Source organism: Eschscholzia californica, unplaced genomic scaffold (genome assembly GCF_041429995.1).
Source record: "Eschscholzia californica isolate CP2 unplaced genomic scaffold, dmEscCali1.0.p SCAF_1, whole genome shotgun sequence".
Classification (NCBI taxonomy): Eukaryota; Viridiplantae; Streptophyta; class Magnoliopsida; order Ranunculales; family Papaveraceae; genus Eschscholzia; species Eschscholzia californica.
The window spans coordinates 64,357,533-64,385,033 of NW_028238198.1; the positions used below are offsets into that span (position 1 = coordinate 64,357,533).

Below are 27,501 nucleotides of genomic sequence, written 5' to 3' on the forward strand. Positions count from 1 at the left end.
TCCACAACACCGAGGAAATGGCGTCCATTCGAGTGTTGGGAGTTGGTCGGGGTAACATTTCGCATTAAAGTGTCATCACTATTTTGACTTGGATTTAATCTAGGGACGACCGGTGATACTTCATTAATTCCATCCCCATGATCTAAATTTAGAAGATTGGGCGCAGTCACCTCTTCAGGAATATCATTATGAACATGAGATTTTGTTACCATCTATAAGAAATTAGCAAAAGTTAATAATTACATCCTACACCTGCATGCCATAAATTGTGATAATTCAAAAGAGTTAATTCCTATATGGCCCCCTACTTTGTGACCATCTTCCTTTTTGGCCCCCTTTTTTTCGTAAATTCAAATATGGCCCCCTATTTTTATATAAATGACGTAAATACCCTTCCTAATTTCTAAATAAAATATTAAAAACATAATTATTTCCACCTCACCTCTCTCTCTCCACCTCATATCTCTCTCTCTCCACCTCATATCTCTCTCTCTCCACCTCACCTCTCTCTCTATCTCTCTCCATCTCACCCCTCTCTCCACCTAACCTCCCTCTCTCTCTCTATCTCTCTCCATCTCACCCCTCTCTCCACCTAACCTCCCTCTCTCTCTCTCCACCTCACTCTGTCTTCTCCGATTAAGTTCGCCGGCCGGCCGGAAAATTTTCCGGCCGGCGACCTTAAAAAAAAAAAAAAAACTCTCATCTTTCTTTCTCTCAAAAGATTCCGGCGAAGGGGTTACCCTTCGCCGGAATCTGTTGAACCAGACCTTCAGATCTGAAGGTCTGTTCCGAGCAGACCTTCGAAGGGTCTGCTCGAACAGAGTTTCAGATCTGTTGAACCAGACCTAAAGGTCTGGTTCAACAGATTCCGGCGAAGGGTAACCCCTTCGCCGGAATCTTTTGAGAGAGAGAGAGAGAAAGAAAAGTGGAGAGAGAGAGAAAGAAAGGTGGAGAGAGAGAGGTGAGGTGGAGAGAGATGTGAGGTTGAGATTGAGGTGAGGTGGAAATGAGGTGGAATGTATTTAATTTTATTTTGAAAAATTATGAATAGGAAGGACAATTAAGACATTTACTTGAAAATAGGGGGCTATAATTGAATTTACGAAAAAAAGGGGGCCAAAAAGGAAGCTGGTCACAAAGTAGGGGGCCATATAGGAATTAACTCAATTCAAAATTACAAATTGATACATGTATTGTCAATTTTAGGTCAACACCTCTCCAAATATTACGTTGTTGATATGAGCTTGGAAAGTTATTACAGATCTTTCGCTTGTTTCACGAATTGTCAAGGATGAATGGTTTCTGCTTTGTAAGATAAATCTTTCACATCGTCTTCGTTGGGCTAATGTGTGCGGTGATAACGGAATATCCTACTAAAATGTTTGAATGTAAATCAATTCACATCCTATGTACTGTGAAATCTTAAACAAATTAAATTAAATCTATTATAGTTAACGCTTATATCAGAATCTGTAGCTTTTCTTTTTCCTTTCTCTTCTCGTGTAAATCATCTAATTCCTTGGGGAACTTGACCAGACGTAGTACAAACAGATAAATGGGAGAGCTGGCAACGATCAAAATTGAATCAGTTAAACTAATAGTTGAAATATTAATAGCTGGAGTGAGTGAGAGACTGCGAGAGAGAGAGAGAGAGAGAGAGAGTGATGTTTATACTTACATTTGCACGTGTTTCATTTCTTTCTGTTGGTGGACTCAGTTGTTCAGGATTGAAAGCCATTCACTTAAGATTTTATTACACCTAAAATATTAAATATAGTTAATTTGATATAGTAAACATGATACAGTAACCAATTTTCATTAAGTAAGCCTGGTCGACTAAAATAACTATACAGTCTATGGTAGTAGTTATTCTAACCAATTTTGGAGTATATAATAGGTACAAAATATTTCACCATTAAACCTTACAAACATGAAAGGAGAGCTCTTTAAGCAGATTTGAACTAACCACTAATAAAAGTGATCCATGTCTAAACAGTAGAAGTAGGTCTTCATTTTCATTGTTTATTGTGGGACTGAAAATTGTTTTTGTGCACAATTGATAAATTATTTTCGTATTATTCATTGTTTAAGCCATTTGAGATGTAATATAGGCAAAGAAATCAAATAACCGTAGTGTGATTTAGAGGATCCTTTTGTACTTCAGATTTAGAAATCTCAATGCCCTTCTTCGAGTCACGAATAAGTTGTGCCTTTACCAAAACAACGTATATTCATTCCGTATCCGGACCTAAAGCCCAAAAAATTATGTTTAAAAGTTACGTAGCATATCAAGGGGAAATTGACCACAATTGGTACAGTTTGTCAATAACTACCAACTTCATTGTGACAATAACATAACTTCACAACATAGCCATTCCCGACGACTACTAAATAATTATGACAATAACATTCACAACTTAGTCATTCGCGACGACTATCAAATAATGGGTTCTTCTAATGTTTCTTTGTTTGTGATTAGAAAATAGAGATAATATTGACGTACCCAAATCGCCGCTTGAAATCCATCCGGGTCAGAGTCCCTAAAGCTTCCATTTTGATTACTTCCTGTATTCTTAGCTGGATTTCTGGTCTTGGTTTTGGACGGTCTTGTGGTTCAAGTCCTTTATATTTTGGGGTTTTAAAATTTCGAATTCCTAACGTTTCTCAACAATTTCAGAGATTTAGCATGTGAAACGCCTAGCCAGAGACAAACAGGTGAAAAAAAATGAGAAAGATAAACCATTACCTTGCTTTTACAACCAAAGACGATAATGAAACATTTCACCAAACAGTTCTTGAGCAAACTTCCAAAAAACCTATTAGGAGGAGTAGAAGAATTAAAGTTAACAGGAGAAGAAGACGAATAAATGTTAACAGGAGAAGAAGAATTGCTTACTCTAAATCCAAATATCGAAGTGGAAGGAACATGGAGAAGTAAACCACAAAAAATACCTCCCTATAATTCAAAATACCAACAAAAAACCATCAAATAACACAAATATCCTATTTTGTTTTAAAGTGCAGTTAACTTTCTAATTCAGGAACTCTTAAAAGAAAATTTACCCAGCCATTTTGCTTCAGAAGCTTAGGTTTCTACTGTTCTTTTTTAGAGAACACCATGAAAACAAAGTCTGTTGAGCAAAAGTGCAGAGAACATTAAGTCGTTGTAAGTTCGATGGAGAAGAAGACCACGGAACTTCAAAAGACTATGAAATAACCTCCCTACAATTCAAAAAACCATCAAAATCAGAATCAAATAACTTAATTGTAAAGTTGTTCTATGACAGGATGCACATGGATGAAAACCTCTCATGAAAAAGAAAACATGGAACACTGAAGGAGATGTTAAATGGAGATGTTTTTTCATGTAACTATAGTTGTTAAATGGAGCAAGTACACATCATGACACAATTTTGCTTAAACGGAAAAAATAAAAATAAATAAGTAAATAAATAAAGAAAAAAAGAAGCATAAGTCGGATGGAAAGATCGTGGGAGAAGAATAGGAATGATGGGTTAAATGACTAATTTAGCCTACAATAAAGTATCTAATAACCCAAACATTTAAAAGGGATAAGTTTTGAGATATTATCATCCGTCAGATGCAAAATCCACCCAAATAATGGACGACCAGACTTATATCCTGAATAGCTACTTAACTGTGCCCAAGGCACAGACCAATTTTGTTGAGCATTTTACGTAGTTGCATATTTTGCGGTAAATATTTTTCGCATATGAGATTTTTTATCTTATTATTGTCTTACTCTAATGGAGAATAGACAAACAAAATGGAGAATGTGTTTGATATCAAATAAGAAACAAAAGGGGTAAGTTCGTGTATCATGTAACAACAAAATTAAATATTGAATATATATATATATATATATATTTATATATATATTTTGCAGTGCAGTACAGTTGCACATGCAAAATTTATGTGACGGCGTGAAATCTTGGAAAGTGTCGACAAAGACTAAAACAAATAAAATCAAGTTGTAATTTGATGAAAGAAATAGATTGCAAGGAGAAATTTTAGTTATTCAAATTGTTAAATCACCTCGTTACATGACAATTGAAATAGTTTAGTTGAAGTTTATGTGACAACACTAAATAGAGCAACTAACAAAAGTAAAACTAATGTGATACAGAACATTAACATTGATAATTCATTTCCCTTCGAATGGAAGATATCTTATTATTTTGCATCTGATTGCCTTAATGGAAGTTAACTCTAAAGATGAAAATTTTCTTGTAATCGACACATGCCATGTGTTTGCATATTTGGACCTTCACTAACACACGTGATAGACCCGTAATCTCTCCTTCCCCGATCTTAGGTTGTGTACTAAAAAATTCACCAAGGATGCACGAATTGAAATGTTATCTATTTTGAAGATGAAAAGCACCAAAAGATGAATCCAATTGATCACTCCCCGTTAGAAATTCGACCATTCAATGTATACCTAAAATAAGTTATTTACCTCTACCTTTAGATGTTATACAGAACTAGCGAATAACACTAAAAAATCTGGAGCTCCATTTGTGCAGGGAGTGATGGGAAAATATGAGCTCGAAGTTTCAATGCCAGCTTATTCATAGAAGTGAGACTTCTTGTCCTCCATGCATTTACTCATTCCGAGTTGAAAAGATAGTTATAAGTAGTGAGGAAGATAATAATTAAGAAATCTATGAATAATGTCTAATTTTTAAATTTATGTTGTAAAGATGAAGAGAACAAAGAACTAATTAGATCCGACAAAGTTATCATTAATAATGAGGGCTTCATAGCTTCGAAAGGAAATATCTTCTACCACGAAAAAGATATAAGAACTGATATAGACACTAACAATATATAATGGAAGATAATCACCAATACAAGAACAGATTAGAGAAAGAGCAAGAAAAAACGATCATATTAACATTAATTAAGAAGCGTGATATGCACAAGAAAAACAACGATATTACAAACATTAGCATGACATCTATAGCAAACCTATGCCACGCTAAACATCAATAAACTACAGTCTCAAAGTGAATAAAACTAGGCGAATTCAAAAGCTAATACTCTAACTAAATGAGGATATCTATATTGTATAGCTCGACTGTTCACTGCACTCACAAAAAGGAACCCTGAACTGAAGTAAAACTAACAACAAAGAAACACTAGCAATCAACTGAAAGGAACAATACTCCTCTAGAGATATAAAATTAAACTCCCCAGCAACTACACCAGATAAACAAGTAACAAAGACCCGAGACAACATTTTTTCTCTTTTTTTTCTTTTTTTTTATTAAAGACCTGAATGACTAAATTTTAAAGATGGAAAATGAAACTCGATAGAACATAGAAGATTAAATGGGAGAGAGAAAGATGACATGATTAGAACACAGAAAAGAAAGCAAAGAAATAACAACTAGAAGACAATAAGATTAAGTCATGCAAGTAATAATTACTAGAAACTAAGGAGTAACTAGTTGATTGCTCATGTCCAAGAGGATATGATCAGCAACCTTAAGGATGTAGTAGAGAAAGAGATATGAAGTTAACAAGTATATAAAGGAAAATTTAGGGTTAAGGTACTTATCTGGCTTGCCCAGATCCGTTGCATGCCTTAGCACTCCTTCCCATGGTAGATGCTTGCTACGATTTTATTCCAAGGTGAGTTCCTTAGCATGTGGGAGATTGTTGAACCATTAGATTAGATATTTACCCCATCTTAATAGGATTACTTACTGAAATATGATGAGAACCTAGATCTATTATTTATGGGTTATTTTATTATGAACAATATGATGAAAACCTAGATCTATGGTTTAGGTTTTTTTTTATTATGAACAATAATTGGAGTGGGGGATGGATTTGCTGGATTCTACCAAAAGGTAAGGATTTAAGGTGCAACTATGAAGATTTGTGTTCACTGTAAGTTATTGTTGGATGGATTGAGGTGGAAGAAACTAGGGTTACAGTAGAAAGGAAAGAGGGAAAAATCGCCAATGGATGCTAGGGAGTTTGACATACCAAGAGAGGATGTGGTTTGCATCGCATGTTTTTGAGAAATCAACTTTTCGGAATCGATCAAGATTTCTTCTCCTATCAAAATTTTGGAGGTCACGCTTGACAACCTCTTATTGGAATTTAAGAACAAACTCTTGACTCCAAACACTTGATATTCATACTCTCTAAAATTACTGAACGGTTCATAATGGGATGAGATGTTTCAATTGTGTTCAACATCAGACAATTACATCCGACAAAATATGGTGCAATTATTCATTAAATTGGTAACTGATGAAGAAAGAAAGAGTTTTTCCCGAGAGAAAGAGTTGAGTCGTCTGACCTAAAGAAGAGTGAAAAACCAATGTGTAGTTATTGGAGCCCCATACTACTGTTAGCGCCTAATCTAAAGACAAAATTGAAAGACACATTAATTTGCAATTGGGGCGCCAAAAGCAATTACACGGGTCACCTTTAGAAATTTTAAAAAAGTATGAATAGAGAATATATTGTTGCCTTATGGCGATCCTTATTTGATTAATGAGGAAAGAGTTTCAACAAAAAAAAAGAAAATTAATGAGGAAGGATTAATTAAGGATAATTTCTATGATCTATTGGGGATGATTGGATCTGGATCGTTGCTATTGAAAAGGACTTTATTATAATAACGAAGGATTTCTAGATAATATACATCTATATGACAAAACAACTTGGTTGTGATTATGACAAGAAAATAAGAAAATCTGCCAACTAGATTTGAAGACATACTATGTATTTAACCCTCAAACTTTACTTTGTATTTTAACTCTCCATAATTGCTTAGATGTAATGAAAGTTTATAACCCTCCCAACTAATCACATTCCTTAACTCATTCCACACAATGGAATTCCAACCAACAATTCTTCCTCCATAAACCCCCATTAGTACTCTCACAAAATTTTAATGGTTTTTTTAAACCTCCTCTACTCCAACAACAAATAAGTTACAAAATGGTATGAAGAATTTTTTTTTTTGTTGAAGCATATCACAAAATGGGAAATTTCATTTTGTGCACAAACAAAATTAATGTTTGAAGTTACTTTCTAAAAAGAAGTGTTTGTTCGTTCAAAACTAATTAAGTTTTCTTTTAATTAGTAGGAGCCTGATATCAAATATTCTCTATATTACAATACAACTTGGTTGTGACTAGGACTAAGACAAAAGATAGAAAAATTGTCAACTAGATCGACAACTCCATGATTATTCATCATTTTCTTTTAATTAGTATGAGCCCTGATATCAAATACTCCATGATTGTTCATCATCCTTTTGAGTTAATCTCCCTCATTCATTGTATCATTCAAATTTCATCCTCTCTTTCTACCCCCAAATTTTTTCATTAACTCTCCTTAAAATTTAATGTTCATCAATATATTGGTTTTGGACTTTAGGCTACTCTAATTCCTCCATAAAAACCTGATTCATTCTCAACTAAAGCACATCAACTTAGTTCATTCGGTTGTTAGTTAACGCAAGTGCTTCCTCCTCCATTATTCAAGATTTTTTATAAGTCAGTATATATAGAGTGGATTCGTAGCACTCTAGAAGCAAACCGTCGGTTCAACAACTCAATTTAGCCTAATATTGAAATTAAGATTGTGAAACTCTCTAAATCGCTGTAATATTTACAGGGACGGGAACACAATGTTATTATGGTACCATTACATTTCTTCCTTAATTGTTTATTATATGTTGTTTATGAATCTTATAGAAATGTTATATTAGATGAATCGTACACAAATTATGATGTGAATGTCGATCTAGACCAACAGATATTTGGGCACATATAAGATATTCCTAAATTCCAATAGTCAAGAATGAACAACTATTGCTTATTGCTTCTAACTTAAATTCGAGTTATGCACTAATAATATTAATACAAATTTCAATCGTGATTGCAGTCTGTCTTAATTTTAGCTATACTTTCTCTTTTCTTCTTCTTCTTTCACACTTCAGTAATATGAGTAAAATTTTTAATCTTGACTACAACCTGTTATAGTTCTGGTTATACATTTTCTTTTCTTCAGCTTCTTTCACTCAAACAGGTAAAATGTTCATGCTGAAAGAGAAAAGAAAATATCATACCTGTGTTTATGAGGGAATTTCCGTAAATCAGATGGAATGTTGCTTTAACATTATACATTATCTATGATAAAATAGATAAATAACAAGAACTGACAAAATTTAGCTCATATATGTTGTCTTCTTTGTAATAAAATTATTTACTATCAATTTCAATTTATGATAAAAATTTTTTAATAAAATTATTTGGGTTCAATTTTTCCTAATTACTGAGCATATATTGTCTGTCTTACTCTTAAGAAACATGCCCGGAGCAAAAAATTGAATGCTTTATTCCATATCACACATTTTTTCTACGATTTGTCGTCTTTAAAAATATCTCCACACATTTGCTCTCAATCCTCAAACACATTTGCTCTCAATCCTCAAACTATACATCTTCATATTAAACGATAATCAATTTATACATCTCTATATTATATGATTCTCATATGTTCGTTCACTTTAAACAAAAAAAATTGTCGAACTTAAGCTAGGAAAGATAGTAAATAATGCTTAACAAAAAAAATATACATATATATGTATATGATCGCACTATATAATTAGGACTTTCACCGTGTCGGAGGCACGGGCTATACCTAGTAATAATTAAATAAGGATGTCTGTCCCAGTTAGTGTTTTTCCTTCAGTTTTGTATAATAGATAAGGCCACTGTTTTGGGTTAAGCATTAAAGTTTCCGGGGAAGACGGTGGAAAACAAAAAAAAGTTAAACCAAACACCCCTTTAATGTCGCCGGAGAAAAGTCGCCGGCAATAGATAATGTCGTCGGAGAAAGGAAGAAGAAGCTGAAAAGGATTTGGTTGTTTGGGGGAAATAAAAAAATCTAACTTTTTTTTGTTTCCACCCAAAACTTCACACCCCGGAAACTATTTAGCTTTCCCCCAAGCGGTGGCCAATAGATAATAGATAGTAGGGTTATTTTTGTTATTTCACATTTGTGGATTTCTAACCCAGAGAGAGAGACCGAGAAAGAGAGGGAGACATTCTCTCATTTCCCAATTTTTTGTTGAATCTCGATCTACGCCGCGTCTGAAGGTACGAATTCGCTCTTCTAGATTTTTCACCTCATCTTCTTCAGTTCTTTTTTCTCCCTCTCTCTCTCTTTCGCTGTTGTATCTACTTTCTCTCACTAGAATTCAGTAATCAGTACCATAAGTCTCTGATCTATAAGGTTTTTCTTGTGTAAAATAATAATCTAGTTCGTTATGTTTGATGATCAAGTAAACTGGACGTTCTTCTTTTCATCTTCCTTTCAGTTGTTTTCACTTATAAGTAGTATAGTTCAATTTATGACAATAAGTAGTTTAGTTCAACAATCTAATAAGTAGTCTAGGGAGATTCTTCTTTTTTAGTTTCATCCAATTTTTTTTTAGCATTCTTGCTTGATTTCTCGCTGATTTACTCTACCTTTCTTGTTTAATCTTGAGATTTGAAGGGCTTTGACCTTTTCCCCCCAATATTTGTGCCTTGTTGATGAGAAATGACAATTTTAGGTTATTTATGATCTATTATATTGAATCAAGTGCTCTAACAGTATGGTTGTGAATTTAAGAACTTGTCTGAAAGTTATTTGACTAGTTTAGCTTACATTATGTTATTGTACTTCAAACTGAGTTCTATTAGAAGTTATATTCAGTGTTACTTAGTCCAACTTCCCGAATATTAAGTCAGTCGTTACTTGAGAGGTTCGTTTCTTTGTTCTTTGGACTACCAATTTTTGCATTTAACGTCGAAAGATAGAACCGTTGAAGCTGCTAAGTTGCATCTTTAATTCTATGGCAGATTAACCTTGTTATAGTTTATTTTGAGCTAGTCATCACCTTGTTGTGGTTCTATCTTTTTAACAGATAATGAATCTAAAGATTAAAAATTCCTGGTCACGCTTCTCTTTGTAGTTCTAGTTGCAGCTAAAAAGTCACATTCTTATCTCCCTAGACTTTTAATCTATTTATGACATATGTATATATATATATAATAATGGTTTAAAAATCGGTAGATGCGTGTCAAGCTATTCGGCTGAGAAATATGCATTTGAAGTCCCCGACAACTTGGGATACAATTGTATGGAATGAAGTTGTCAGATACATTTGTAATATTTTTATTCTAAAATGAAGACAAATATCTAACTCTTCTAGGATTTGGAGTAGATGTGCCATTAAGTACATAGATATTTCTTGCGTATGAAACACTCAATATTGTTGTAACTAAGTAGAATCTATGTAGTGTTTTCTATCTATATAAATGTTGTATCTTTTCTCTTTAAAATCAAATGTAAGCCATTTGTTCTTTGAGGCGGAAACCCCTTTTTCAAGCTATTGTGTGTGCCCGCGTTTGTGTCTATGTGAGGCTTCATTAAGGTAATATAACTTAGAAGCCCAAGTAACTCCTAAAATCTAAATCACTTGGTTAACTCAGGATATTCGTAATACTATTATTATCCATTAGACTTAATATCTGAAATTTTGTAGCATCTGTAGAAAGTATGGAATCAAACCGTGGTGGTGGAATTCAGCTCTTGCTATCAGCGGAACAAGAAGCTCAGCACATTGTCAATGCTGCTCGAAATGGTAAACAACTCTGGACTCTTCTTTGTAGCACTTTCATAGGTAATACTCATGTACCATAATACCAACTTTCATTTACTAAACGCCCATGTTTGTAATTCCTGCCTCCAGCAAAACAGGCCAGACTGAAACAGGCCAAAGAAGAGGCCGAAAAGGAGATTGCTGAATATCGCTCCCAAGTTGAAGCTGACTTCCAGAAAAAACTAACTGCGGTAAATATTATCTCATTTAAACCATTATATCTGACTAATATACATTTAGACCCATTAAACCTTGATCATAATGTTCAATATCAAATTCGGACATAGCCATGATTATCTTTGTCTTAGTTCGTGTTTCCAGTTTCCACCGTGGATCTTTTTCAACATAAAATGTAACTGAGGCTCCTTATATGAAATCGATATTTCTTTTACAATTTTGACTTCACTTTCTGTATGTTGGATTGAACAAATATCTTGTCTCTTGTGAAACAGAGTAGCGGGGACTCGGGTGCTAACGTGAAGCGTCTTGAACATGAGACTGAAGCTAAGATCCAAAACCTCAAAGCAGAGACTACAAGGATTTCCGATGATGTAATTAATATGCTCATAAGGCATGTTACTACGGTGAAGAACTAATCTCTTGGAGATGAGAGCTGTCAAAAATGGAGTTACCAGAACACGAGCTTCATAAGGAAAGTTGCTCCTTTCCACTGGTTTATCATATGTACGATTTGTATTGTTTGTAATTTTGTATCTTGGTGATTCAAGTATTGTTCTTGAGCAAATAAATGACACGGGCTCTATCTCCATCTGCTTTTGATTCTTCTTCCGTGAGATTAATTTGTAGATGCATTCAGAGTATGCATTTAGTACGTTATTTGTGTTAGAAACTTATTATTAACAATAAAATGTGATTGGATTGTATGTTATTTGATTTAGTGGTGCAATTCATAAGTGTATCATGATTACCCTAGTTTAAAAAAGTTGATAAACAAATAATGATGGATAAAGTGACAGTCTTTTATGAAATCATATAAACTCTCTTCCTTGTATAACAAAACGAAGTCATTACAACTTTCCATTTCTTCTACCAGAAACAATTACAAACGTTATCTATCTTGTTTAAACAATAAGCAATCTCTTCAGCCATTTTCCTTAAACTTTCCTATAGAAAATGTCAACTTCATTGAAATCCTAGACATGCCAGAGGTCTTTCAGTTATCTCTGGGAGGTCAATCAGGATATGTGTCAATCAGGAAATGTATCGTTCTTGTTGCTCCTGAAGAAGCTTTGCTGAAGATTTTGCATCCAAATACAAAGAACAAACTTCTTCTAGATCCGCCTTTGAATTGTGCAGGAAGAAATGAAAACATATAGGAGTCAGCAAATGAGGAACAACAAGTCTGAGTGTTTCGTATTTGTTTTAAACAACAAATAAGTTGGGGGAGTTGCGGGTTTACCTTGCAAATGCTGTCACGACCATTCATTCTAGCCACGACACTGGCAGGTGATAAAAGTTGAACTGCGTGCCTGAAATGAGAAAGGAGAGGAAATTTAATGAATTGTACCAGTTACAGAAAAAGAAAATTTGATTGTCAGATGTACAAAGAGATGGAATTGGTCCATGTTCACATAAAAAAAATCTCTTAATATACCTCAATGATGCCTGTTGCCCTATCTCCCCAAGATAAGCTAGACTTTCTTCATCGACAACCAGCTCTTCAACCTGTGCACGAATCGCTAGTATCTGGCCAAGTGAAACAGAAAACAGGAACATGAGGAAATGACTTTTTTTGCAGGTTACTTCTAAGACAGATGACAAACCTGTATCATGTCTGCAGGACCATATGTTTCTGTGCGAATAATAACAAGACGGTCGAGTAAATCAACTGGTATGCCATGAGGACTACTAATATCAGTTCCCCTGCAAGTAAGTCATCATAAAGTTCAGATTGCTTGTTTTTGTTTAAAAGCAACTCATAACATTGCAAAGAAGATACGACCGAGCAATGTGGAAGAAGCTAAAGCAGTAGTTTTTGAAACTTAAAGATATATATGGTTAACTCAAATGATAAAATAAAAGCAATTAGATATTGAGATACCTAGGTTTTTCTCCTAAACCTGTGCCGCATGAACATTAAGTATCTCAATGTCAAGACAGTGGAGGCGCCCAAGGCTATGATTCTGAATATTTGATTGAAGAGATAGGAATACCATACCTTACATTACATATTCCTCTATTTGTAGCAAAAATTACGATTGGGGCCAATGAGCTCTCTAAAGCACGGTTCATGTAAGAAAAGCACTCCATATCCAGCATGTGGACCTAGAAGTTGAGATTGTTAAACCAGAGCAAAACCATATCCAGCATGTAGAGAAAAGCACTTCATAAGAAGCTTGTAAAGTAGGAAAGTACCTCGTCAATAAAAAGAACTCCTGGGACAAGCTCTGCCACTCCTTCATCGATATAGCGGTTAACAACCTGTCGGCGCATTACTTTTCAGTTCAACGACAGACAAATCCACGTACGGGAATTGCTAAATCCAAGAAGGTAAGAAGAACAAGAATAAGTCATAATCTGCATAATGGAGGAAAACCTTGTTTATTTCTTGGCGAAGCTTATCAGTGATCTCAGTTTTTCTGGGTTTCATCATCTGCCCCATTAGAGATAGTATATCCTGTCCGCCTTGTGGTTGAGCATTTGCCGCATCAAGATCATGCAGCGTCACATCCTGGTATTATTTATTAGAAGATGCAACAAAATAAATATCAACAATGTGAAATAAATTTGCAACAAAAAAACAATGTGAAACAAATCACCTCTTAATAATACTATAAAAATTAAATGAATAATAAGGAATGGTCAATGATAGTATCTTTTGAAGCACATTGAATCAACTCATTCAAGGTCTTGTGAAAGAAACAGTCATGTCATTGCTTACCATAAATATTTGATATCTTACAACGCTAATGACACGTGTACTTTCATAATTGACAAGGAAAATTATATACACTAGGGTTCATGGAAAAATTACCTGAACTATTTCCTTCTTCTTGTGAACCTCTCCTTTAGGAAGTGGAACATACTCTTCTGCCTCGAGGTCAAACTCTGTTGCAAATGCATCACTTCTGCCGACCCTTTTAACTGCACCACTATTGGCCTCTATGTAGATTACATCTCCAACAGCAACCTGATAATAGCAAGGATTGAATTGGAAAATCGTGCCAAAAAGAAAATACAAGGACTCCAAGTCTCATTGGTTGTTGATAAAACTGAAAGATAATTATCCAAAAGAATTTCCCACTTCAAAGCTTAATAAATGAGTCACTCAAAATGCTTCATTAAGAAAATATAAATGAGTAGAACAAAAAAGAATTAGGTATCTCACCTTTTCCTTGAGCAAAGCATCATAAATAGTTGGGTCGAGCTTCAGCTGCTTGGTTCCTCTGACAGTTTTTAAACCAATAACTACATGGCTGATACTTTTGGCGTACCCACCTGTTATACTCTCAGTTTCTTCTGGTGAAAGTTCAGTAACCTAAACCATGGATATGGATGTTTTAGAACTCGTGCTTATTTTATTTGACAATATTACTAAAAAGAAATCCCAGAGCTCCAAATATACGCAGAAAATTCATTATCTTACCTCTCCTTCGTAAATCTCCTTTTTTTCCTTTATACGTAGACCAATAGCTCTCCGAAAATTTTCCATTAGAACCTCCGTTTTCTTTACTTCAGACGAATATACTTCTGATCCAACCATTGGGCAGAATGGAACCTGCAATTTCGAAATGTATAACATTTTTTTAGAATCAATACAAGCATAGCCACATAAAACACCAACATGCCAACATATAAGAGAAGGTCTAGAAAAAGTACCTTGCTCCCAAGCTCCTGAGATATTCCAAGAGCTAATGCAGTCTTGCCGGTACCAGGAGGTCCGGCAAGCAAAAGAGCACGGCCAGCCATTTTCTTCTGCCGAATCATATCGACAACAAGACCTCCTGCTTCTCTAGCACTGATCTGACCGACAAATCCAGCTGCCATAGGAACGGCTCTCCCAGTGGGCTGAAACCATTAAATGTCAAACAACAGAATCATCATCACGTTTAGCAAATAATCACCCATATCAAACCATTAAATATAATTTATTTATATTTTTAGAAATCAGTGCTGGTTCAAGTGGCTTAAATCTTCTCAGTATCAAAAGAAACAATTCTCTCTCAACAATAGCAGTAGCCAAGGAAAGTGGACACCTAAACCCTAGTTTTTTTTTTCAAGTTTAATGAATTAGTTGAGGTGATGAAGGAAATCAGGCGATTTTCCACAGAGAAAACTAAAACTCTAAATAAACTACTAGCATTTTAGAGAGAAAATATAAGAAGGCAAGCTTGAATGTTGAAAAGAAGCAAGAACCACAAAACCCTAAAGACTAGTAGTCAAAGTTCAGTGCTTGAGTTACCAACTATTGTTTAACTATAGAGAAAAATGAAGAGAGGGAGAGAGAGAGAGAATAATACCTCAAGACCGAGGCCTTTGATGTGCGTATGAGTAGCTATTCTCTGCTTCTTAGTCGTCGATTGAACTTCTTCGATCTTCATCTCTCTCTGTTCTCTCCCGCTCTCTCTCTATAGTCTTACGATGGTTCTCTCTTCTCTCTAGTTTCTTCTCCAACTTTATTCTATTCAACAGCGACAAACATCCCGTGGCAGCGTTCCAGGAGAAGGCTATGGACATCCATCCCACATATACAAATTATTTTGATCTAAAAATCAATTTCTTTATTTCTTACCACATAATTCTATCTCCCCTTCATTTTTTCACTTCTCAACAACACTACCACTTTCAACAAAAAAAATTTGGTGAAAGGAGGTCAATACCTCAATTTTATTAGTTATTAGAGATTGAATTCATGCTGGACAAATCTATCTCCAACTGACTTATAATAACTCAGAATCTGATAGATTTTCGTAGTCTGATTTAGATCGCTATTATAAGCACTTTTAGCAAGAGTATGAGCTACAATATTAGCTTCGCGATTACAAAAAAAGAAGTGTAGTTTCAAAGCTTCTTCTGTAATCTCCATTATAAGTGGTCTGATTCTTCAAGGGATGTTGTCTTTCTCCTTCGAACAAGCCTTTATAATAGTCATTGCATCCCCCTATAATAGACAACCATATAAGCGGTAGTTGAACCGCCAATCGAGCTGCAATAGCCTCGGCCTCTATTACCGACGATGCATTTGTTCTACTTGATAAAACCATTACAAATTTCCCCTCTTCATTTCTACACACTGCAGATGCTCCCGCTATATTATTGCAATACACTCCCATCGAAATTGATTTTCAATAAACCTCTTGGAGGCGGCTTCTAACAATCCACTTCTTTCACCACCAACTGATTCATATGATGTTCCATATTGGTGTTTCCATTCGAGAATTCAGTTTGCATATCTTGAGCCGCTTTAATAATTTTATACCCGTCGAATAATATACCTTCGAAAACACAAACATTTCTAACTTTCCACATAAACCACATCACATAAATCTAAAGTTCAATTACTCCTTCTTCTTCCTCATTTCTTCCTAGCCAACGACATAACAATTGTTTGAAACTTTCTTCACCTTCAACTCTTAGGTTTAAAGGGTAACACAACCAAATTTCTCTTGCCTTCTTACACATTCGGAACAGATGATCACTATCTTCTACTTCTTTCTTGCAAATACTACAAAGTTTTAAAACTTTTATATTATATTTAAGAGCTCTTGACTTAGTAGGGAGAGCCTCATTTAGCACCCTCCATAGAAAGAGTTTAACTCTTGGAGCTAATGTGAATTTCTTCCATACAACATTCCAACTTGGGCCATTAAAGAGTTCCACTCTTCTTGAAGAAGATGGTTTCTCTTTTATAAGTTAAGTATATAATGATTTTGTAGTGAACTCTCCTTTAAAGTATGTACCCAAATCAATCTATCGGTGTTATTACTTCTAGATAACGGTATTTCAACAATTGCTCTCGCCAACACTTCATCAAATAAATCATCTATAACCCTCTTCTTCCACTGTCCATGTATATCTATAAGGTCTTTTACCAAGAACACATTTGGACTCTCCATATCAACTTCTTTCTTACTCGGTCTAAAACCTCTATATTAAGTACCCACGGGTCTTCCAACGTACGAGTACTATTTCCCTCTCCAATAGAATAACACGCCCCTTCTTTCACGAAGTTTCTCATCTCGAGTATACCTCTCCAAATGGTTGTCGATTGAACTTTCTCAGCGCACTAATACCTCCGCCTCGAGTCTACCTTCACAATTTGTTTGTTTATGACGTGCACATATTCTTCTTAATTGGATTCACCTTCGATTTGTATAGTTCTCATTTTGCTAAAAAAAAAACACTACAAATGTCTCGAAATGAGTTGTATTTAAATAAATCATCATATCTCAAGGGACAAAATACTATAACATAAGAATGTTTTACTTGAAAATTAGCAAGTAGTCCTAAGATATCACCGAGCGCCTGTAGCTCAGTGGATAGAGCGTCTGTTTCCTAAGCAGAAAGTCGTAGGTTCGACCCCTACCTGGCGCGCTTTACCTTTTCTATTTTTACAATTTTTGATATTTGAATCAACCATGTTATTATTACATCTATCATATAAAAAGCAACCACGTTCCAATAAAAAAAAAGTTACATAAACAACTTATCGTGACATCAAATATCATACAACAATCAATGTCTATACAGTTTTAACGACCACCTACTTTCACTGTGCCAAAAACTAACAATGTTAAAATCAACTAGAGAGATTTTACGGGTTACCCATCTCAGCTTCCCTGTGTAGTAACCGTAACGGGATTTGCAGTTTCAGTTTCATGGGGATCGGTTTGATTTCTTTGTGATGAATTTTCATCTGTTCTTGGTTGATTTGGTTCTGTTGTTGTTCCTTGAGAGCTTCGGCGATTATCCGACCAAGCACGCCACCTTCTTCTCCACCTTATGGATTCGACCAAGATGGAACTACCACTCATTGCCAGACCAAACCCAGTAAACGTGGAAAGTAGGATCGATAAAATAGATTGCACGTGAAGCTGTTAATGACATATACAAGAAAGAAATAGAGAAAATCAGACACCATATTAGGCAAAATTTGAGATACTTGGGTTGGCTTCAGTAATGGAAATATAATCGTTTACTTACCACTGAATAGAAAATATGAGCGAATAAGACGACTAGTATGAATTGAAACGATGCGTAAACCCAGACAAACTTTTTTGCAACTGCATTTTCACAAATGTACGAAATATAGTTAGTTTAGTTAAAGTGGTCAAGATAAAGTCCAAATGTTACATACATTTTTTCGTTTCGTTTGATTACGATACTGAAATGTGGTGGTAGTTTGCTATTAAAAGGACATCAATGAGTCTCTTCCTGATTTCCTGATAGATGGTGTATGCCAAAAGGTCTACCAAATCGTCTTCAACATTCAAAAGCATGCCCTAAAAATGGAAACTATGTTCCCAATCGAGGTTGATTATGTCGAGCCAAGAAATATTGGGGATGAGTTTTTTTTGATGAAGGAAAATGGTTTTTCGTGTGATTTAGAAACAACCCGACTATTCTTTCGAGAAAACGAAAAACAAACAACAATATTAAATGATACTTAAGGGCCTAAAACAGAGTTAGTGAGTTACCCATAGTTGATGAAGTCATAGATGCAAGAAGACCCAAAATGCAAGAAAACGGCAGTGATATGGCAATTGCACTAGTGCCCATTTCAGAGACCTGCCAAAATATTGGAAACCTGACAACTAGCAACTTTTGTAATCGGAGAGAGCTTAGGAAATAGATTATAGTCTTACCAGAAGCTGTTCGAGAAAACAGAAGTAGGCTAGCATGCTGACAATGACAAGAATAGGCACGTCTTGCCAAACCCTGATTAGATTTGTATAAGAATGTTCAGATAAGAATTTTGTGGGGTTTCTATCAGGTGATTGATAATCAAATAAGCAGATCTCGTACCGAAACTAGATAAGAGTTCTCTAAAAAATATTATCTAGATCTCTTGAAACAATATTTCATAATCTAATTACCTGTATCCACGAGCAGCAGTTCGTTGACCTCGGTTCGAATACGTATTAGATATGTGAACACTTTGAACTCGGAGAAGAGTGACAGGGAGATTCTGAACTTCCTGCTTACATATATCACAAGTCTTATTACCTTTAATGCTGAACCATTTCACAGCACATTCTTGATGGGCAAGTGCAAGTTCTCCCTTGCAACTACATTCCATCTTGAGAGTATCACCACCTTCAGCAAGCTCAACAAAGCATATTCTACAAACAGCTTCTTCCTCAGCTATATCTTCACCATCAGCACCATTATTATCTGAAACATGAAACTAGAATAAGAAATAGGTCTAGGTTGCGGGGAAATCCGGTCATTAGGAAGAGAGATATAGCAGGGCCATTCAAGAATCTGAGGTAGATGAGCAAAAACATTAAAGACTTCTTTGTGAGTAGTATATTATCTTATATGACTTCGGTGGTAACATGTGTATCTCTCCATTCCATAGAGCAAGGTTCGAATCTTATTGTTTAAAGAAAATAAGTCGACTAAAATATGACTTTATAAGTTGTCATAAACACAATTAGCAGGATACCTGCATTTTCTGCTGTAGAGATATTTGACGTAGTTCCACTTGCTTCTGTTGCTCGTGGTCGTGGGGTTGAGGGAATGACACGAAATACAACTCCTAGAGAATCCATTCGCCTGATGCTTCTTTCCTTCGCAGGAACTGAAAGAGAACGAGTAATGTGATGCTGGATTACATTTTTCTGCACCAAAAAACATATTGTAAGAGCATTGAACAAAATTAAGGCCAATACATATCTTTTCAGGACTAGGTCAATCAAGTCTAGATTCTATGAAAGTGAAGCGACAAGATAGAACGTTTTAAGGAACTTTTGATTTCTCGGTGCTTCAAGAAATTTTAAGGATTTATTTGGAAAGAAAAGAAAAACTTAAAGTAGGTGAAAGACTGTCAGTGTGGAGATAGTTCTACGGGCCTCAAATCCATGTGCCGGAAATTGTTGTATATCCTTGTGCTCTACCAAAAAAATAGATAAGCTGTTCTTACTCACAGTTGAACCTGACGGATCGACCAAGCTCCCTCCATGGGTAGAATTCGGGTTTGAATGTGCAATAGGAGTAACAGGTAAAGACGACGTCCTCTTTATTCTTGGTGTAAATATCTTTGTAAGAGACAGTGACCCCGAGAGAGAAACCTTTTCTTGTCGACCTGACAGTGGAGCTCCTATAGCTAGCATAGATGCTTTCTCGATTTCCGAACTTGAATTCCGATTCTTGAAGCTTAATTTTGGTAGGAGACTCTTTAATGATTTACCTCTGGACGAAGAATAAGGGGATGCGTTAATTTTTGGACTGGGTGTCGGAGGTAACTTTGTTCTTGAAGGAGTTGAACTTGCAGGTGTTGGGGGCATGTTTATTCTCACACAATCATCAGAGGCGTCTTCTAAAGTTCTCGAAGGAATCTCGAGGAACAAATTTGGTCGTCTCCAGTGCTGACCCGAAGAGTTTTCTTCAACTATTCCAGTTGAACTCTCATCCTACAAAACTCCTATGTGAGATCATTTCCACCACCGAAAAAGCAAAACATCATGATATAAAACAACTCTGAATCTTAATGCTAGAAGGAAAGTAAGAGTTCACTCCTGTTTCGAAGGAAAAAGGACCAGAAAACTGAAAACAGATTGACCATTGTTCAAAGATGGAAAGGCAACATAACAAAGTTGTATCCGAAAATCTCAATCATATACAAGTTGAACAAAATTTATGGAGTACTTGTCACGTTATAAGTTCCCGATCTTCAAACTACAAAAATACTGATCAACAGTAAAGTTTGAATGCCATGATATTTACCTAAAACAAGCATTTTCCTCGAAATTCATCGTTTAGTATTAGTTGTTAGTCATATTGAAGTATCTGAAATAGTATCGTGGATTTCGAAATGAAAACTAGTGCACAACTGAATTTTGATCAAACTTTAAAGAAAGGCTTCCAGTTATATACTGAAACTAGCCGAATTCTAGACAGAATCAGTAAACAATGATCAAAACCAGAGATACACAATTAAGGGTTTCTCCTAATATGGTAAAAAAGAATTCCCCATGAACAAGAATGAATCCCAAAAATCCAAATACATCCTTGTAGTTTTCTAAGATCAAATTTAGTAAACATCCAAAACAGAATCTCACTCCCTAAGATACAAATCCTTCATAAAATTAGTACAGAAATCCAAAAACACTTCATACAGAGAAACATGAAATTAGAAAAAAAAAAAGTAAAACCCTAGAAATCAGGAATACAGAAATGAAAGAGGAAAACATACAAAATAGTAATAAACTAGGGTTTGAAAAGAATAAAGACAAACTACCTTCTGGTTAGGAAGAACAACTGCTCCGATTCTTGTACTTTCATCACGAACTTCAGAGATTGATTCCTCTTGATTTACCATTTTTCATCACAAGTTCTACAAAACCCAAACCCTAAAAACTCTCCCAAACCGAATAACTTGAGAATTCAATAACAATTAACTTCACTTTCATGAAAAGCCCATAAAACAGAATTGAAATATCTGACAACAACAACAACCAGTCCTAGAGAGAGAGAGAAATTGGGTGTGTAAGTGAAGTTATCTTTTGGTGAGACAATCGATGAGGAGAGAGAGAGAGAGAGAGTGGGGTGGGAATAGTAGTTATTGCTTCTTCATCTTCTTCTTCACAATTATGGCAAAAGAAAAAAAAAAATGGTGTCTAATAGGAGTGGGCTCACTTAACACTACTGTATTATCGACTCGTGCTGCGACATCAATACAATATGCCGCAGTCTAGCAGTAGCGCGTAAGGTTCCACTTAGAGCGGGAATATTCAAAACCTGACGTGGGTCATAGATGGCTTTGAAGACAGCCTGCGACATCAATATTTACCTCTTCCTTGCTTGGCGCCATATTCTCTCTCTCCACCTACTTCTATGAAAATGACCGACACTTTCATCACCCACATTGTAACTTGAGTAGGGTTTTGTACACCCACGTTAGAGTGTCAATCAATCATCTTCTCTTGAAGTTTTTTTTTTTTTGGGTTATTTCCCTAATGGCCCCCTACTTTGTGACCAGTTTTCCGCCTGGCCCCCTACTTTACAAGAAATACCCATATGGCCCCCTTCCGTTATAACACCGTTACTCTCTCTCCTCCATCTCTTTTTCTCTCTCTGCCATGTCACGCCACATCATCTGTTACGCCACCTCATCACCTTCTCCGGCAGAAGTCGCCGGCCGGCCAAATTTCCGGCCGGCGACCTTCAAACTAAAAAAAAAAAAAAAAAAAATTTCTTTTCTCTTCTTCTTCTCTCTCTCCTATTTTCTCTCTCTTCTTCTTCTTCCTCTCTCTCTCATCTTCTTCCTCTCTCATCTTCTTCCTCTCTCTCTCTCTTCCCCTTTCTCCTCTCTCTCCCTCTCTCTACACACTCCGGCGAAGGGTTTTCCCTTCGCCGGAGTGTGTAGAGAGAGAGAGAGAGAGAGAGAGAGGAGAAAGGGGAAGAGAGAGAGAGGAAGAAGATGAGAGAGAGAGAGAGAGGAAGAAGAAGAAGAAGAGAGAGAAAATAGGAGAGAGAGAGGAAGAAGAAGAAGAGAAAAGAATTTTTTTTTTTAGTTTGAAGGTCGCCGGTCGGCGACCTCTGCCGGAGAAGGTGATGAGGTGGCGTGACATGGCAGAGAGAGAAAAGAGATGGAGGAGAGAGAGTAACGGTGTTATAACGGAAGGGGGCCATATGGGTATTTCTTGTAAAGTAGGGGGTCAGGCGGGAAGCTGATCACAAAGTAGGGGGCCATTAGGGAAATAACCCTTTTTTTTAATGAGATATCTTCTCTTTGAAGTTAAAAGCTAGTAATGGAATTTATTGACTTTTTTTTTTATCATTTTAGGCACATTCATGTTTTGTGTTAGGCAGTTAGATAATAACTCCTAATTTCACTTGACTTTATAAGTAGTCCTTCTTCAAGTACTACTCAAATGAAAAAACTCATGATGTAGAAAGGATCATTGACTAACAATTTATTTTTCATCAATAAAATTAAAATTGCCTACCCTAGATATTACTAAATATTTTTTTATATTCTCGTTGTTATTCTGATTCTATATCAAATTTTAATTTACTTGAATCTTATATGTCATCTGAAGTTGTTACTTTACAATGGATTATCGTGAAAGAAGAAAACGGTGATATAAACTCATTTGATAGTTGACTCTATGTATAATGAAAATAAACACAACAATATGGTCACCCTCTAATGTGGTTGACTATATTGTCAGGTTTGGTATAGATTATGCCGCCTAATTATGTTAAGTAGGAGCAAGGTGGAAATGGATGGTGACAAGGCCAAACATTAAAATGATGTGAACAGAAACAAACTCATGATCAAATCCCTGGTAGGGTAGAGGATATTAGCAGCACTCAATTCTCAAAGATGTGGGCACTCTAATTGTAGTTCAAACCTTTTCTTAGTGCTAAGTATCTCTAATCCTAATTCTTTCTAATCCTAAATCCTTATCTAATGAAACATTTAATTTTCTATGTGTTTTCAATTAATAAAATAGAAATAATAATGTGAAAGGGACTACGGGAGTTATTTTATGGTCGCCTTGAATCATGTCGTTTTTGAAATACTATAAAATAGCATCTTTTTTTAACATTCTTTAAGATAATATAAAAACATTTAGTAAAATTTATTTTATGTTATGTATATATTAATCGAATAATCAAATTGTAATATATGATTGAGGGTAGGGTTTGATTGGGAAGGATTGATATTGGAAGTGATGTTCCAAAGTTGAATATATGATGTAGTCTGATTTTACATTTACATATTCCTTAGATGTACTTACCTAGTTACCTTAAAAAAAATAATGGTTTTTAAACAAGCCAATCAAACACTAAACACATCTTTTAATCTTGCTTTATGCAAGTAGTATCATCTTTATTTAAAAAAAAGGGATTAGTGGTTGAAGTGAAGTCAAATATTCTAAAGATAAATTTGGTGGCTATGGTTGTTTAATTATAAAAACATAACCTTTAAAGGCTAAAGTTGTCTTTCTTAGTTGGAGGATTAAGGAATTTTATGCAATAATGGAATTTTTTGCTTTGCATCTATCCAAAAGTGTGACAAAGCCAGACCGATTTATGTCAACCTTTTGTTAAACCATTATCTAAACTATTGATTATTTAACCAATCTTCATTATCTTGAAAACTAATTAAAAGTGTCTATATATAATTTGTTCAAGTCCGATTGATCTGAATCTGATTTGTCTTGCTTATCCAAACAAATAATTAGTTAATTCAAGTTTATTCAAGATAAAAAGACTCTTAATTAAGATTTATTTCTTGTATACATAACTTGTCCAAAATTAGTAGTGTCGTTCAAACAAATTAGATGGAATGGCGAATTAGATAAGGCACAAACATTTTGATATTATGAAAAAGAATACCTTAGGTTAAAAGAGGGTCATTGTTCTTCTCCTTCCCCCTCTCCCTCTCTCTATCTCTTTCTCTCCACAGATTAAAAATATTAATCCACTAGATTTGGATTAGGTTAGGTTATCATTTATTTAAAATTCATGTCATTTCATTGGATGTCAATCGCTTTGGCAAATTCAAATCTTCTTTTTGACCATTACTAATGCAACTAGGTGAGGTTAGCTAATTGGTGGAGTTGAAATATTCGACGTCTCTAGCTCTAAGAGCATCTCTAATGCAACACTCAACAAAAACTCAATTAATTCAATGTGTCAAGTATGAGTTGAGTTTCTCTTTCATAGATTACACTATTGACATACTCAATTCAAAATTCATCTCCAATCCAACACTCAAAAGAACTCAACATTTACTTTAGATTTACTTTTGGTTCTTATTTTAATATATAAAATGTTGATGTGGACCAATTGAGACACAACAATAAACGTTGAGATACTCTAAAGAAAACTCAACAATTAAGTTTTCTTTTGAGTATCTCAATATTTATTGTTGCCACATCATATTGAGACTCTAGTTGAGTGTTGCATTGGAGAGTGTTTTTTGTCAAAAACTCAAGTAGTCCTAGGTGTCAAATTGAGTTTTGTAAGTTGAGTGTTGCATTGGAGATGCTCTAAATCATATAGAACCATGCAAGAGAATTTACACATGAAATCTTCATAGACTAACAGAAGTGTACACAATGTATCATTCTCCTTCCATTCCAACTCTGCTACTATTACTATAACTATGTATTATACAAAAACGGTTAGGAGACTCCATGACATACTCCATAACTGAGTTGACTAATAAGACTAGAGGTATTTTGATCTTTTCACAGTTTGAAAAAGGCCAAACTACCACTTGTCCTATTAAGGAGTACACCATGGCGCATGTCATGGAGTCCCCCTATGAGCTTTGATGTATTATATTCAAAAGAAACCTTATCCTACTCAATTTCATGTTGGACTTAATATAGACCTTGTCGAAAAATTCAATGGAATTCTCATTCTTTTCAGAACCCCAACTCAAATTATTGATATTGTAATCCAACAATGAAACCAATTACTCACAAGATTGATTTTATAGGTCATTTTCCTTGCTCTATTTTGGGATATTATATTTTCAACCAAACAGTTTTTACTCGTTTGTTCTTAGAAGAAAAAAAAAAAGTGCTAAATAAATTCCTCAAGTCATAATTTTTAATTCGTGTGATATTAAGAAATTGGATCAATTGTGTTGTATATCCCACAATGTCACAGTAACTCTAGGATTTCTGTTGCATTGTCCTTAGAATAAACAGGCTCCACCATTTTGAATTAATGCATTTTCTAGTGTATGTCAAGAAAGAAGAAAGGCCGTTGTGCTAATGAGCTTATCTAGTTATCTCTTTATAATATAAAAATGGCTCTTGGAGCCACCCTAGGGACAAGTCTTCATCTACCTTAGGCTTGGGCTCATGGAGTTTTATGGGGTAACTAATTTAAAAGACCTAAATATGTAAATGAGAAACTTTAGCCACACAAAGGTTATTGTTACATACACACCCATAAGCAAAGAAAATTTTTTGCCGCACCAAGGTGTGCATAGTAATAACCCGCAGTGTGTGTGCATAATAATAACCCATGATGTTATAAGATTTTCCATAAGAAAATAGGTAAGTGTTGATAATCGCACTCAAAGCTATGCTTGCTAAACACATCCCAATGGAAGATCTCAAGTGTCTGTTATGTCACTCATTCGAACAAAAAACGAACCATCCCATGATACTGCACCAAAGCCCATCAACTAATGTTCGCTCTCTGCATACATGGTACATCAATTACCGCAAAACATCTTTGTGGGAATGGTATGGCTCTACCCACAACGGGACAACCACTACAATGGACACAATAATTAGATTGGGGCAACAAATAAACATCTAAATATGGCTGTGATTGATCTCAAAACAACCATGTGAGAATTGAGATGATCATCCAACACCAACCTCTAAACATATTCATAAAAGTTTGAGTTTCACACTCACTGTACAGACCAAAATACTAAAAGCAAACTCCCCTAAGCACAGCAACCCACCATGACAAAAGCCACCAGAATACTTTATCAAAATAAACTTTAACGTCTCATTTCTCTTAGTCACACAACCAGCCGCAATTGTATCCACTGTTAATGATTCAAAAGTAAAATGCATAGAAGGTGAAGTGCACCTCTCTCATGTGAGAAAGGTGATGGAGGAGACGTTTTACCTAGACATCGCCGTGTACAATGGGCAATAGAGCAAGGTCATAGAAGAATCATACTAGAAGGTGACTCGTGCTGACTCGCTGAATTGCGGATGTTCGGATACACTCAAATGGAAAGAGATAGTTCACCATAGGACGACCAAAGATGCAATAGATGAAATCTTAAAACATCAACCTTATTTTGAAACATCTAGCTTTTCTTATGTCAATAGACTGGGAAATAGCAAAACAGACAAATTTGCGAAAGCATATGCAAACACTTTATACTATATTTGGATATTGTAGATCCCATGGTCAGCCCACTGTAATTTTGAATTCTTCTAAATAGTAGACGGTGATTAATTAAAAAGAAGAATTTTTGGGTTCCTAGTCCAAAAATCTACCCCTAAATACATATTTAGTCCCCCCTAATATTAATATAAGATTTTAAGCCAAAATAATAATTATAATTGATATTTAGTCCAAATTAGTTAAAGTATGTCTAGACTTTAAAGTTACAGTATTTTTCTGTTTAAAAGTTCTTGTTTTGTTTCATAAATTACCTGTTATTTATTGTTAAAGTTTCATACTTTATTTCATTTTTTTTATATGTGTCATACATAACACTTTATTTATCAACAATGTTTCTTACAAAACGAAAAGGACTAAAAACCTATTTTCTGGGAAGATTGGACCTTAAACTTTTTTTGAACTTTATTTTGGACTTAAAACCCGTGGACCCTAAAAAGAAAAGATAAATGTGTGGAGATTCTATATGCACACTATTTGACTTAGACTAATAGACAATGTTTTAATTTATTAACATTTGGAATAAGCTATGTTTTAATTCAACAAAATTCATCTCATCCAGTTGGATATAAAAAATTTCTTAGCAACTTTTGATAATCTTTTGTACTAAGTTAGTAGTATATCAAGTAGGTAAACTGACTCTGCGATACTCCAAACCATCGTCCAGACAGGAGTTGCAGCCAATTGATGCAGGTTTTATAGCTAGATGGGTC

The 27,501-nt window shown here is 35.0% G+C and overlaps 3 protein-coding genes, 1 long non-coding RNA gene and 1 other non-coding gene across 7 annotated transcripts; 2 read left to right on the top strand and 3 right to left on the bottom strand.

Moving 5' to 3' along the window:
• Nucleotides 1-1,379: 1,379 nt before the first annotated feature.
• LOC147568216 (uncharacterized) lies at nucleotides 1,380-6,051 on the bottom strand. Its single transcript, XR_015238146.1, has 5 exons — nucleotides 3,046-6,051; nucleotides 2,897-2,956; nucleotides 2,747-2,816; nucleotides 1,679-1,759; nucleotides 1,380-1,564 (listed from the first exon to the last, which is right to left on the bottom strand). It is a non-coding gene; the product is annotated as an uncharacterized LOC147568216 (long non-coding RNA).
• Nucleotides 6,052-9,018: 2,967 nt separating this feature from the next.
• On the top strand, nucleotides 9,019-11,591 carry LOC147568217 (V-type proton ATPase subunit G1-like). Of its 3 annotated transcripts, none has more exons than XM_086654646.1 (4): nucleotides 9,019-9,152; nucleotides 10,586-10,684; nucleotides 10,793-10,893; nucleotides 11,155-11,591. In XM_086654646.1, the coding sequence occupies exons 2-4, from the start codon at nucleotides 10,600-10,602 to the stop codon at nucleotides 11,296-11,298; spliced, it is 330 nt and encodes a 109-aa protein (XP_086510772.1). In that variant the 5' UTR covers nucleotides 9,019-9,152; nucleotides 10,586-10,599; the 3' UTR covers nucleotides 11,299-11,591. The 3 variants fall into 3 exon arrangements, with proteins under 3 accessions (XP_086510772.1, XP_086510773.1, XP_086510774.1); XM_086654647.1 differs by having other exon boundaries at nucleotides 10,595-10,684; XM_086654648.1 differs by having other exon boundaries at nucleotides 9,049-9,710; nucleotides 10,114-10,684.
• A 90-nt stretch (nucleotides 11,592-11,681) lies between these two features.
• Nucleotides 11,682-15,776, bottom strand: LOC147568218 (ruvB-like protein 1). The gene is made up of 12 exons (XM_086654645.1): nucleotides 15,184-15,776; nucleotides 14,543-14,731; nucleotides 14,310-14,441; nucleotides 14,052-14,201; nucleotides 13,698-13,853; nucleotides 13,260-13,394; nucleotides 13,079-13,144; nucleotides 12,882-12,988; nucleotides 12,487-12,586; nucleotides 12,318-12,409; nucleotides 12,123-12,192; nucleotides 11,682-12,004 (listed from the first exon to the last, which is right to left on the bottom strand). The coding sequence occupies exons 1-12, from the start codon at nucleotides 15,262-15,264 to the stop codon at nucleotides 11,915-11,917; spliced, it is 1,368 nt and encodes a 455-aa protein (XP_086510771.1). The 5' UTR covers nucleotides 15,265-15,776; the 3' UTR covers nucleotides 11,682-11,914.
• A 1,408-nt stretch (nucleotides 15,777-17,184) lies between these two features.
• On the top strand, nucleotides 17,185-17,257 carry TRNAR-CCU (transfer RNA arginine (anticodon CCU)). Its single transcript has one exon. It is a non-coding gene; the product is annotated as a tRNA-Arg (tRNA).
• A 7-nt stretch (nucleotides 17,258-17,264) lies between these two features.
• On the bottom strand, nucleotides 17,265-21,637 carry LOC147568220 (uncharacterized). The gene is made up of 8 exons (XM_086654644.1): nucleotides 21,126-21,637; nucleotides 19,813-20,298; nucleotides 19,332-19,506; nucleotides 18,760-19,057; nucleotides 18,529-18,601; nucleotides 18,361-18,451; nucleotides 17,867-17,946; nucleotides 17,265-17,757 (listed from the first exon to the last, which is right to left on the bottom strand). The coding sequence occupies exons 1-8, from the start codon at nucleotides 21,204-21,206 to the stop codon at nucleotides 17,494-17,496; spliced, it is 1,548 nt and encodes a 515-aa protein (XP_086510770.1). The 5' UTR covers nucleotides 21,207-21,637; the 3' UTR covers nucleotides 17,265-17,493.
• Between the last annotated feature and the right edge of the window lie 5,864 nt (nucleotides 21,638-27,501).

Coding starts and splice junctions, on each gene's coding strand:
- LOC147568220 (XM_086654644.1), bottom strand. CDS start 21,206: ATGGTAAATCAAGAGGAATCAATCTCTGAAGTTCGTGATGAAAGTACA. Junction 18,602..18,759: donor ACTGCTGCTCGTGGATACAG/GTAATTAGATTA, acceptor AAATCTAATCAG/GGTTTGGCAAGACGTGCCTA. Junction 18,452..18,528: donor GTTTTCTCGAACAGCTTCTG/GTAAGACTATAA, acceptor ATATTTTGGCAG/GTCTCTGAAATGGGCACTAG.
- LOC147568218 (XM_086654645.1), bottom strand. CDS start 15,264: ATGAAGATCGAAGAAGTTCAATCGACGACTAAGAAGCAGAGAATAGCT. Junction 12,989..13,078: donor GAGTTCTTTTTATTGACGAG/GTACTTTCCTAC, acceptor CTCAACTTCTAG/GTCCACATGCTGGATATGGA. Junction 12,193..12,317: donor GGGCAACAGGCATCATTGAG/GTATATTAAGAG, acceptor TTCTCATTTCAG/GCACGCAGTTCAACTTTTAT.
- LOC147568217 (XM_086654646.1), top strand. CDS start 10,600: ATGGAATCAAACCGTGGTGGTGGAATTCAGCTCTTGCTATCAGCGGAA. Junction 10,685..10,792: donor TGTCAATGCTGCTCGAAATG/GTAAACAACTCT, acceptor TCCTGCCTCCAG/CAAAACAGGCCAGACTGAAA. Junction 10,894..11,154: donor TCCAGAAAAAACTAACTGCG/GTAAATATTATC, acceptor CTTGTGAAACAG/AGTAGCGGGGACTCGGGTGC.